The sequence below is a fragment of the Oncorhynchus clarkii genome, chromosome 21, assembly GCF_045791955.1.
Source record: "Oncorhynchus clarkii lewisi isolate Uvic-CL-2024 chromosome 21, UVic_Ocla_1.0, whole genome shotgun sequence".
Taxonomy (NCBI): domain Eukaryota; kingdom Metazoa; phylum Chordata; class Actinopteri; order Salmoniformes; family Salmonidae; genus Oncorhynchus; species Oncorhynchus clarkii.
Genome location: NC_092167.1, coordinates 30,135,781 through 30,148,391, shown reverse-complemented (window position 1 = coordinate 30,148,391; position 12,611 = coordinate 30,135,781). Strand labels below are relative to the sequence as shown.

The window sequence follows — 12,611 nt, the reverse complement described above, 5'->3', positions numbered from 1 at the left end:
GTGTGTGTGTGTGTGTGTGTGTGTGAGAGAGAGAGAGAAATGCAGCTTTCTTCCTCTTTACCCTCCTTTCTGACTTACCTCTTCCCTCTCTAACTTTCTCTCTTACTTCCTCCCTCTCTCTTTCTGGTTCTCCCTACCCCTTTCTTCTGTCTCTTCATTCCCTCTCACTCTCCCTCCTTTCTCCGTACAGTAAACTGTACCTATTGTGGTGCAGGATGCTGAGTTCAGAGAGGCAGTACGTGGCTGTATTAAAGGGGGTGGAAGAGACCTACTTGCCCCTCCTGGAGGGTCCAGACACCCCCTCCTCCCTCAGGGGGAAAGCAGATCTCCTGTTCCCCAAATGGGCCAGCCTCAGCTCCTTCCACTCACAGAACCTCCTCCCAGCCATGGAGGGAGCTCTACTGCAAAGTCTGCTGCAACAGGACCTCTTCAGTAAATACGTGAGTGTGTCGATCATAGAGTTGGAGAGAGGGCTGTTTTAGCATGGGCAGTGCCATCAAGGGTACTGTAGAAGTAGATTTTTTTTTTAATATAAAAAAATGAAGTACTTTACTTTCTCTCTCTCTCTCCATACCAAACCCCTCTCTCACACACAAATAGAGAGAGGAGTTTCTCCAGTACTCTCATTACATCAGGATTAAACCAGAATTGGACTCCCCGTTGGTTACTCAAGCTGCGGACTTCTTCAAGGTAAGAGACTGTCTCGTTGCAAACATTTTTTTTATTGAAAACAGAGTCAGTGGAGGCTGGTGTGGGGAGAACGTCCTCATAGTAATGACTTGGATGGAATGAGTGGAATGTTTGATACTGTTCCATTCAAGCCCATCCTCCGATTTAAAGTTCCACCAGCCACCACGGAACAGCATCACATTCACTAGCTTAAGCCCATTACAACAACAGCATTATATAGTATGGACAATTAAAACAGCATTGTATACACGGAAGCCAATTATAAGTGTAAAGTATACTCAAATAACTAATTAAGGTTGGATTACACTAAAACCAATCAACAGGCTTTCAACACACAACAATAAGCACAGTCTGATACACACACAGGGCATAATCTGATCACAGCTTTAGACTGAGAAAACATGAAAAGAAGAACATCACATAGATGGGTTTTAGTAGAGATCTGAGGGTTGAATATTTACTGTAGTTTGGAGCTGTGTCAAATGCTGGAGGTGCAGTTTTTGAAACGGCCACAGGGTGACAGTAGAAGATAAAATATTTCTAAGTACTGTGTCATGAAAATGATGAAGGTAATAACAATGATGATGATGTCGACCATACTGTAGATGGAAATGATGCTGAAGTCCTCTCCTTTCTCTCCCCCCTTCCCACCCTCTTCCCTCCCCAGCTCAGACTCCCGGCCACCCCTCCTCTCTCCCCCCTGTCGTTCCCCCATTGTCTCCAGGCCCCTACACTGAGACTGGAACAGTACTGCGATGCCTTGGAAGAGCTGGGAGGGCTAAACCCTGCCTCCGACTCCTCCCTCTCCGTCCTCAGACACGTCCAGCGTCACGGCGAGGACCTCCGGGCCAGCGACCTAATCGTCGGGTGTCCGGTGAGAACGCCAGACTTAAAACTAAATTCTCAACTCTGGGCGGAAGCCAATTTAGAATAGATAAACCTCCATACTGGTATAATGATCCCAAAGTGTTGGACAAGGTTTCAACCTTAAATTGGGAATGCGTCCTAAATAGCACCCTTTTGACCAGAGCCCATAGTGCACTTCTTTTAATCAGCGCCCATGGGGCTCTGGTCAACAGTAGTGCACTGTGAAGGGAATATAATGCAATTTGGGACTTCGTCGGGACAAACAGTTCAATAAGCATCACATCACATTCACTTGAATAACTCAATTTGTCCATAACCACAGATCTAGAATCAACTTTCCCTACGTCAGCTCTAACCATAGCCATTTGGGGGGTTAAGCCAAAACTGACCGTAGATCAGCACCTAGATGCAACTTGTTTCATCCTATTTTTATAAGCCAATCCTACTCCTGTTTTCTGCTTCCTGTCCTGTAGTTCTGTTGCTTCGATGACACAGTTCTATCAATCACCATGGTGACACACATACTCATACACACATACTCATACACAACACAAACATACATGCGCACACACACGCAGGGAGCGAGAGAGAAACACACGCGCATGCAAACACACACATACACAAACACACACTCACTGTCAGTCTGACTGATGACATACTGCTTTGCTGAGTCACCTACAGAGTGGATTATATAGCTAGGTTAAACCCTCCCACATAGCTACTAGAACACACCCACAAACACACACAGGCAAAAACACATGACCCACACACACACACAAAGAGCTCTCTGAAAGTTAGCTAAATAACAGAACAGAGAGTGGTGGAGGAGTTAGGTTTGACGCATAGCTCGGGTTACATGAACCTCACATCACTTGGATGGTTAAAAATAGCTTGTTTCAAAAGCTTCTCTTGAACAACACAACGCGGTTTGGTGGGCGGTAAACTGTGTGTGTGTGTGTGTGTGTGTGTGTGTGTGTGTGTGTGTTAGGTCCCAGTGGCGGAGCGCGGAGAGCTGGTGCGTCAGGGGGAGCTGTTGGTGTGTGGGGGGACCAGGAGGAAGAAGACAGGGGTGAGGAGTGTGTTCCTCTATCAGCACCTCATCATCTTCACCAAGCAGAAGAGTCCCGGCCCAGGACGCACCGCCTACAGCTTCAAACACAGCATCAAGGTAACGGACACGCGCACACTCATACACGGGTGCACACACAGACGCGCGTAAATACGCACACACCAGCATGCACCAGCATTTCCAAAACAGCGGGGGTATGAGACGAAGGTCCAATACCACATGAATCCACTATGTGTACGGTTCCGACCTCTATTCTCTCCACATCTCTCTTTCTCCCCCTCCCCTCCCCCCTCCCTCTCTGTCAGACGGGTGAGATGGGTCTGACCCAGAGTGTGGGTGAGGAGGGGGTGAGGTTCGAGGTGTGGGTGCGTCAGGCCCCTCGTATCCGGGACTGCCTGACCCTGCAGTGTCAGAGTGGAGAGGGGAGGGCAGCCTGGACACACGACATCGCTCAGCTCCTCTGGACTCACGCTATACACAACACAGGTACAGTATGATCCCTGACATTTTACTCTGACCCACAGAATTCGAATAAGATTTTAGTCATGTGCTCTGAACTCTCACCTCTCACCCCAGCCATATACAACACAAGTTCCAAACTATTATAGCGACCTTAACCCCATTCACCTAGTGACCTTGTCAAAAGGTGTTGGGTTGACGGTCGCCGGACTTGGGTTTGAGTCCTGGTCGGGGCCACCGTTCAAATTCACTAATGTAAGATATTGCATTATGAATTGAACATGTAATGGAATTCTCTCTCTCTCTGTCTATGTCTCTCTATCTCTCTTTCTCTCTCTCTCTGTCTCTGTCTCTCTCTTTCTATGTCCCCCTCGCTGTCTCTCTCTCGGTCTCTCTCTCTTTCTCTCTGTCTCGCTCTCTTTCTCTCTTTCTTTCTCAGAGTTGTGTTTGAAAGAGACAATGTGTATCGGTGTGTCTAGTAAGATACTGCTAGACGCCACAGGAGCACCGGTAACATCTGAACTCGACTCTATCTACAATCTGAATGACAGAGGTGCGCGTGCGCACACACACACACACACACACACACACACACACACACACACACACACACACACACACACACACAAAGACACACTGTCAGAAACCACAAAAATATTATAAACACCCTGTGTGTAATACATATGCTGTCCACCAGATGTCTCCCTGTGAATAATGGTATTTCACAGTGAAGAATCATGCTCTGTATCTGCGGTGTTGCAATTTTAATTTCATTACAAAAGCTTTATTGGCAGGCGACTGACCTCCACTCTCTTTTTCTCACACTCCTTTCCCCCTCTCTCATATCTCTCTTTCTCTCTCTCTCTCTGTAGTCCACAGTAGCTGTTCAGACTCTTCCTCTGTTGGCAGTCAGAAGGAGGGGGGGTCGCCAGCCTCTGGGAGGGGACAAACACAGGTGAGTTTCACAGACACACGCACGCAGACACAGACACGCACACACACGTACACACACACACACACAATCGAATACACACAAACACACACAGACACACATTCACACTGTGCTTCAAGTGAGATGTTTGTCTCCACAGAACCAGTCTCCTTCCACTGCGGTGTAATCTTCATCTCAGCAACAAACGTGAGTGATCTTATCTTGCACACGTACTGTAATCTCTCTCCGTTTCCTCCATCACTCTCTTTCTCTCCCTTTCCTTGTCTGCCCCGTCAACCCACAATCTCTCCTTTTGAACGTCTAAATCAGTCAAATGCTTTGACCCCTTTTTCTCCTGAATGACTGAAGACACACCTGTGTCACCAAAACCCCAGGTTAACCCTTTAGAGTTCGTATATCAAACACCTCAACCTTCATCTACCTTTCTCCGCTCACTCTCCTCCCTTCCCTCCCTCCCTGTCCAGAAACTGGATTCTGGACCTAATAAAGACCAACACAACATCTCTATGCAAGCCACTGGAGGGGTCAAACTGGACAAGAAGTAAAGGACCAAAGAAAAAAGGGCATACAGGAAACAAAGAGACATTACGGCCCTGACTAACCCAGGACCTGGCATCAGCAGAGCCTGCTGTCGGTGGCCATGTTGGATCGGCCGAACCCAGTTGCTCGCCGAGTCATTGATACCGTGGACACTCCAACCACACAGTAGAGCCATTGTCCTCCTTCAGCGGCTCCCCACTAGGCCAAACCACTCTGCCTGAACCACTGACTGGCGGCCATGGCCTTCGTGCTTCCACTATCTCCTAAAACATACAGGAGCATTATAGGAAATATAGCTTTATACTGACTTTATTGGACATTATTAAAATGTTGCCTTTTACAATGCTGTTTAAACAGGGACGTTTTTTGGGGGGGAATGTTAGTACTGTAGTAGTATTATAGATTCTGTCTGTGTGGCCGTATATGTGGTATAGTATAGGCTAGGTGTGATTGTGATCTATGCAAATGAGTACATACGGCCCTGCATGTATGGGTGCACACATTACGCAGAGTGTGGAACACACGCATACACTCTGCAGACAGTCTTATTGTGCTATAGACAGTAGAGTACTGTTCCAACACTGTGGCCATCTTACAGCTTAGTACAGTAGCTATAGACCAACCAGTGGGCAGATATCAACCAACGACAGGCATGGCGCCCTACTCTCAGTAGGACTTGCCTGGAAGTAAAGAGTAGAATAAACCATAACATGGAAATGAAAAATGTCAACATCTTATTATAACCGAACTATTAATCTCAGCACTCAGAACCAAATAAGCTGTTAAATAGAGACGCTATTAACGTCTGTATTTTGAGGTGGTTTGTTAGTGAGGATGTAAAGCAAGCGGGAATCTGGGCCAAATGGTTACAGTGTGTCCAATTGTTATTGTTGATGGTTTAAGGAAAGGTGGTATCATGTCTTATTCAGGCGTAAGTCTTACGGTAACCGTATCACTTGTTTTGGTGCCTTATAGCACTGCTCTGTCTAAAGATACAGTAGCTATGGGACTCGATGTCGTATTCTCCATTGGTCTTTTCAATGACTATTTCATTGAATGATTTTGTGATTTCTCTTTTTCATTATAAGCCATAATATTGCAATCACCAAGTGTACAAATGTTTGATTTGCTGGCATAAGTTCATGCAACATGACGTCGGTTGGGTCGAGTGTGTCAAATGAGTCATTTGTTTATGTCTGAGTCATGTGCTTATAGCTTTATATACGTTATTCAAAATGAAGGAAAGCGTTCCATGAAATGGAGATGTCTGTTACCTGCCGTATTATCTTGTTGTGAATTGAAAGATTCTTTCTTTTTGAATGCAGTATGCACTATCAGCTTACGCCTCCAACTTTAATGCAATACAGTGACAATGATACATCATTTGAGGGGTGCTTATATTTGTCCTAATTAACACATGCACAAGTGTGTAATAATGTGCATGTGTGATTTGGAAATGACATTTTTTTTGCATATCCCAACTCTCCCTGACACCTCAGAGAGTGGGTTCACAGCCGGGGTTGGTCATTATCAACAGCGACCCTGGAGCAAATAGGGTTAAGTGCCTTGCTCAAGGGCACACTGTCATATTTTTCACCTTGTCGGCTCGGGGATTCAAACTAACTAACCTTTCAGTTACAAATACATGAGGGTTGAGTTCATTTACAACTACAAATATAAGTATTATTAAGTATAAAAGTTGTGTTTCTAAGCTAGTCAATTTTGGGAGCAAACTGAATTTAAATTGTGTTATTGTATGATATAAAGGGCACTAACAGATAACCTGTATGCCAGCTATGTAGGTAGGTTAGTCTGCCTAATATACACAGATAGCAGCAACCCTTGTCTCTCTCATCAGATTTCATGGGTGTCATAGCAACTCCATATCCAAATTAAAAAGTGCAAATGGATATTGAACCCATTGAATCAATATCTAATTTGTCTGATTAGGAGGTATGCAGTACTCATACAACAGTACTAGCTTGGTGCTGAAGAATATATTGCATTGTATTGGAAGCTATTGTTTTCACCAGGAGAGAAGTCTTATTATATGTCTTCAGAATAATGAACACCTTTTAACCATCCAGCTGTAGATTTTCATATTCGAAGCGTCTTTTTATTAGGCTTTGACATGATTCGTAGTTTAACATGTAAATACAACGGGGTTTTTGTTCACGTCTTTTTTTAACTGTCATCTTACCTATGCAGTTTATGCCAAAAATATACTGATGTTTACAGTTTCGAAATAAATGCTTGTTCTGTTTTTGTTGAATGTCTGCATGCTATACGGTTACAATGTACTTGATACGCGTTATACTTCAATTGTACTTCAATTGTACTTAGATCATGTGTACCTTTCCTATTGAAATAAAACTGGACGGAAGCCATTGAAACTCGATAACCTGTTAGTGGTATCGCTTTGGATACAGAGGATGTTGCCATGTGGGTCCCACTTTGCATTCCAAGTGACTTAAACCAATGTATTTACATAGTAGTAGAATAGTCAGGTACAGTGTAGTTGCAGACAGTGTAGCACATTGTTACATAACACTTACTGCTAGTAGCAATACTTACTGACGGGTTTTGCAGTTCGTGTACCTGCACATTGATCATTGCACAGAAATTCACTAATAACGTGTGTGTACTGCAACTGTGTTCCCCTAGATCAGCAGCAGTTAATCTCCGGCAAACCACCAACAGAACCTTGGATGACTAGATGACCATGCGCAGAGGGTCAAATACTCCACAGAGAAAGAAGAAAGGAGTGAGTGAGTGAGTGAGTGAGTGAGTGAGTGAGTGAGTGAATGAGGGATGAAAAGTGGGGAGGTGGGGAGAGAGAGAGGAGTGAAACAGGAAGGGGCTGACCCTCTGAGAGAAAGGGGGGAGCGAGAGAGGACGGGAGAAGAGGGAAAGAAGACAGGCAGACAGAGAGGCACGGAGAGGGGAGACGACGTGCACGAGACGATGTGCATGGAGGGAGAAGAAAGAATGAAGGAGACGGAGGAATAGAGAGGGGGCTTATAGAAAAAAGAGAGCGAATAGGCAGAGACACAAAGAACCAGGGGTGGTATTGCAGTATAGCCAGGCAGGGAGAGAAAAAAAGTAGAGAGAATTAGAGAAGTTTTTATTTTTGCAAGGGGAATGGGGCGAGAGACAGAGAGATCGTAAGTGAGAATGTGGCAGAGGGGGAGAGTAGGGCAGACAGCGAGAGAACTGAGAGGGCAAAGAGAGACAGAGCAGCAGTGAAAGAGAGGCAGAGAGAGGGAAAGAGAGAAAGTGAGAGAGAGAGAGAGAGAGAGAGAGAGGTAAAGGGGGGATGTTGACAAAGCAGAGAGAGACTCTAGTTGAACAAAGAGAACGTGGAGAGAATGAGCCGGGTGCAACATCAAAGGGATTTTTCGGGTCTGGTTACCGGGACAACAGACATTTGCATGCGATTAGCTTTTTACATCATATTAAGATGGGGGTGAGGGGGAGAGCCAGGGGCAGGGAGCAATAGATCATACAGCGGAGTGAGAGAATGAGTCGGTGTTGCGAAAAGAGAGAGAGGGAGAGGAAAGAAATAAGGGAAGTGAGAGAGAGAGGGAGAGATGGGGGGGCAGACAGGTGACACAGAGAGAGAGAGAGAGAGAGAGAGAGAGAGAGAGAGGGGGGCAGAGAGGCAACAGAGAGAGAGAGAGAGACATTGGTCATCTCCTGTGGATCAACTGACTTATGGGCTGCCAACAGAGATGATGTATGATTTATGCCATCAACATGGGTTGCGTTTCAAATTGCACCATTTTCTCTATGTACTGCATAGGGAAGAGTGGCAACTGGCTCAAAACAGCAGCACACCTTGCCCTTAACTGCACATACAGAATTAACGTCAACAACATGCATACCAGGTCGGCGAGAGATGAACTGCTTCTCTTCTAGTTTTTATGAGAAATGAATAAACAAAGTCCAGATTGCCTGCATAATCAAATAAGATTCAGCTCAGACACCCATTCATACCCCACAAGACATGCCACCAGGGGTCTCTTCATAGTACCCACGGTCCCAAAAACAAATTCACGGAAACCCACCATATTATACAGAGCCATGATCGCGTGGAACTCCCTTCCATCTCCAATTACTCAAGCAAAGCAGAATTACCTCGAAAAGATGTATTAAGCAACATCTCATGGAATGGCGGGGACCGTGAGAGGACACACACACACACTAACACACAGACTCACACTTAACAGGCACATTATTTTTGTTGTTGTATTGTTTGTATATCTTTGTCTTTTAAATGTGTGTGACTGTCCTTGTCTATCGGTGTACCCGTGTTTTGTTACTTGCCATGTTTTGTGTTTTGTTGTGGACCCCAGGAAGAGTAGCTGCTGCCTCTGCAAAAGATAATGGGGATTCAAATAAACAAATGACAAACAGTGCACTACTTTTGACCAGGTTCCATAGAGGTCTGGTCAAAAGTAGTGCACTACATAGGGTGCCATTTTGGGCACACCCTGAAGAGATACAGTATAAAAGACATCTCAGCACTGATAAACATCGCTGCCAGAGAGAGTCAATACTGAACTGGACTGTGTACTGTGAATAGATGAATGGACAAAACATTGACCCAAACAATGCACTGTGATAGGAGAGAGTGCTATACTATAAACCTGTATACTGCATACTGTGATATAATACTGCATACTGTAATACTGTAGCTAATACAATAGACAGATAGATAGATAGATAGATAGATAGATAGATAGATAGATAGATAGATAGATAGATAGATAGATAGATAGATAGATAGATAGATAGATAGTTTCTGTATCTATCTATCTATGTTAGTAAATATTGCCAAATCTGATTTTCAATTTTACTTTGACCAAAACTATTTTCTTCCCTCTGTTCAATGAAAGAGCACTTTTGGTTTTGATCATTCATGGATACATCAGACATGTGAATAGCCAAATCAGATTCCACACACACACACACACACACACACACACAACCTGTAGATACTGTAGATACTGTAGATAGATAGATACTGTAGATAGATAGATAGATAGATAGATAGATAGATAGATAGATAGATAGATAGATAGATAGATAGATAGATAGATAGATAGATAGATAGATAGATAGATAGATAGATAGATAGCTAGATAGATACTGTAGATAGATAGATACTGTAGATAGATAGATAGATAGATAGATAGATAGATAGATAGATAGATAGATAGATAGATAGATAGATAGATAGATAGATAGATAGATAGATAGATAGATAGATAGATAGATAGATACTGTAGATAGATAGATAGATAGATAGATAGATAGATAGATAGATAGATAGATAGATAGATAGATAGATAGATAGATAGATAGATAGATAGATAGATAGATAGATAGATAGTTTCTGTATCTATCTATCTATGTTAGTAAATATTGCCAAATCTGATTTTCAATTTTACTTTGACCAAAACTATTTTCTTCCCTCTGTTCAATGAAAGAGCACTTTTGGTTTTGATCATTCATGCATACATCAGACATGTGAATAGCCAAATCAGATTCCACACACACATAACCTGTTTATGTTACACACTCCCAGACATCAACACAAAGACCAGACATAATCTGCCTCTCTTTCTTTCCTTCCCTTCTCACTCTCCCTCCATCCTTTGTCTCTCTATCTCTCTTTCTCTTTCTGTCATCTCTCTGTCTCTCCATCAATACCCTCCTTCTTCCTCTCTCTCTCTCTCCCTCCCTCCATCTTTCCTCTCTATTTCCCTGTCACCATCTCTCCCTCCCTTTTCTACCTCTATCTGATTATTTCTCTCTCCCGCCATTTCCCAGCTTCTCTCTCTCTCTCCTTCTTCTTCTCTCCCCCCTTCCCCCCTCTCCATCTCTCTGTCTCCCTGCCCTGCGTTGCCAGTGTGTGATGCCTCAGTGCCCTCAGTATTGTGGCTGGCCGCATTATGCCAGTGGGCGTCACTCTGCCCGTTGTCACGGCAGCATTGTGATGGGGGGGTGGAGTATTACAGTATCAATACCCTGACACTGCGACAAAAGGACAGCAGCCACAGCCACATATCACTCCACCTCTGCACTCCTTCTTCTTCCCTCATCCCTCGTTGTCTCCCTCTCTCTCGCTCCCCTTTTCTCCCCCCTCTCTCTCTCTCTCTCCTCCACATCAATTGCCTCCCCCTTTCAATTGATTTCCTTCCACCTCTCCTCTAAATATGTACATATTGATCCCTCTCCCTCCTTCCTTTCTCTCGCTCCTTCTCTAGTTTTTTTTACTCCAACATCTATCAGATTTCATTCTCTCCATCCAGAGACCTCCTCCTCCCCTACCTCCTTATCTCACTTCATCTCTCTTTCTCTCCTCCCACCCTCATCTCTCATTTCATCACCCCCCCCCTCCATTCTCTCTCTCCCCCCCTCTCTCTCTCTCTCTCTCTCTCTCTCTCTCTCTCTGTGCAATCTCTCCCCCCCTCTCTCTCTCTCCCTCTCTACCCCCACCCCCCCCCCCCTCTCTCTCTCTCTGCGATCTCTCCCCCTCCCCGCCAGTTTTTTTGTTTGTCTCTGTCTCACTCACTCTATGCATATTAATTGGTGCGTTTCTGCTGCGGCGGAGAAAACAATCAAAGCATTACACACACACACACACACACACACACACACACAGCCTCAGGGGCGGGTGATGATGCCATTGTGGCAGACACAAACACGTACACATATGCCACGAAGGTACATACACACACGAACACGCACATATACACACACACACACATATAGGTCTATACAAATAGACACACAATACAGACACACATATGCCATGATTGTACATGCACACAATTACACACACACTCACTTCCATACATACAACAAACAGACATGCACTGCACATATGCCACTCACACTGATACACAATAGATGGCGATTGGTAGTAGATTATGGCAGGCAGACAGTATCAGCATCATCTCTAGCCCGTAAGGCAAATGTGTAACTCTTATTTGTATTATTATTGTTATTATTGTCGTTATTATTATAGAACATTGCAATGACTGTGATATGTGGTTGTCTTACCTACCTTAGTTGAATGCACTGACTGTAATGCAATGAGTGTCTTCTAAAAATGACCAAAATGTAAATGTCTATTATTGTATAATGAACAACTCATATTTAAATACAAAGAGCATGTTTTAAAGTGTTATTAGATAAAATAATGTATTATATTCTACAGGTCTGTGAGAATATATAAGGGCTGGTGATAAGAGCAGGATAAATATAATGGTCAGGATGCTATTTATAGTAGTAGGCCACTAGGCCTACAAGGGACATCAGGTGAAGGAAATATGAATGAAAATACTCGGCTGTGTGTGTGTGCGTGCGTGCGCACGCGCGCGCGTAAGGGGCGATGAGGGATAAAAGCTCTACCTCACCACTTAACATCATCTTGACTCCTGTTTTTTTATTTGTTATTTTATTTTTACAATAGTTCTTACAGTTCTTACAAATTAGTAGAGAATAGACGCCAGTGCCTGTCCTTATTGATAGGCCTAATACATAAAAAATATAAATAAATGTCAGCCAGATGCTGAAGTCAGTACCTCGCGCGGGTACAGTAAATTGGTGGAGGGGCGCGTGGGCCGGTTAAAGGCAATGCACCTGCGCCACCACGAGCGCGGGCCCACGTGGGGCGAAGTTACTTTTACCGCGTGCTGTGCTTGGGTATTCAAATATCTGATTTAGAAGAGGAGGATGATTCAGAAAAATTCCGAGTTCAATTTGAAACTTCCGATTCGAATCATGATGAAAAATATGAATTTTTGTTTCAACAGTGAAAAGTAACTTTTTAGTCACTGATCCAGTGAGTAAACCGAAACAGTTATAAAACAGTGATAACAACAGCCTATCAATCTTTCTTCAATTTTTCCAACTTTAAAACCATAGGCTTCCGGGATGTGTTACCAAACAACATTCAGATACCTCACGTCAAATCTGTTTAACTTGTACGCACTTCGATAAGACATATGTCTGCAAACTTTT

General features: G+C 43.9%; 1 protein-coding gene across 1 annotated transcript in view; it reads left to right on the top strand.

Annotated features, from left to right (window-relative positions):
• LOC139378861 (Rho guanine nucleotide exchange factor (GEF) 40) overlaps positions 1-6,973 on the top strand; it is a 39,127-nt gene extending 32,154 nt beyond the window's left edge. Inside the window, exons 20-28 of the mRNA XM_071121419.1 lie at positions 191-440; positions 601-690; positions 1,358-1,564; positions 2,546-2,725; positions 2,932-3,112; positions 3,525-3,638; positions 3,958-4,040; positions 4,177-4,223; positions 4,502-6,973. Coding sequence (XP_070977520.1) covers positions 191-440; positions 601-690; positions 1,358-1,564; positions 2,546-2,725; positions 2,932-3,112; positions 3,525-3,638; positions 3,958-4,040; positions 4,177-4,203 — 1,132 coding nt within the window. The 3' untranslated portion in view covers positions 4,204-4,223; positions 4,502-6,973. The remainder of the gene's footprint in view (positions 1-190; positions 441-600; positions 691-1,357; positions 1,565-2,545; positions 2,726-2,931; positions 3,113-3,524; positions 3,639-3,957; positions 4,041-4,176; positions 4,224-4,501) is intronic.
• Positions 6,974-12,611: the final 5,638 nt, after the last annotated feature.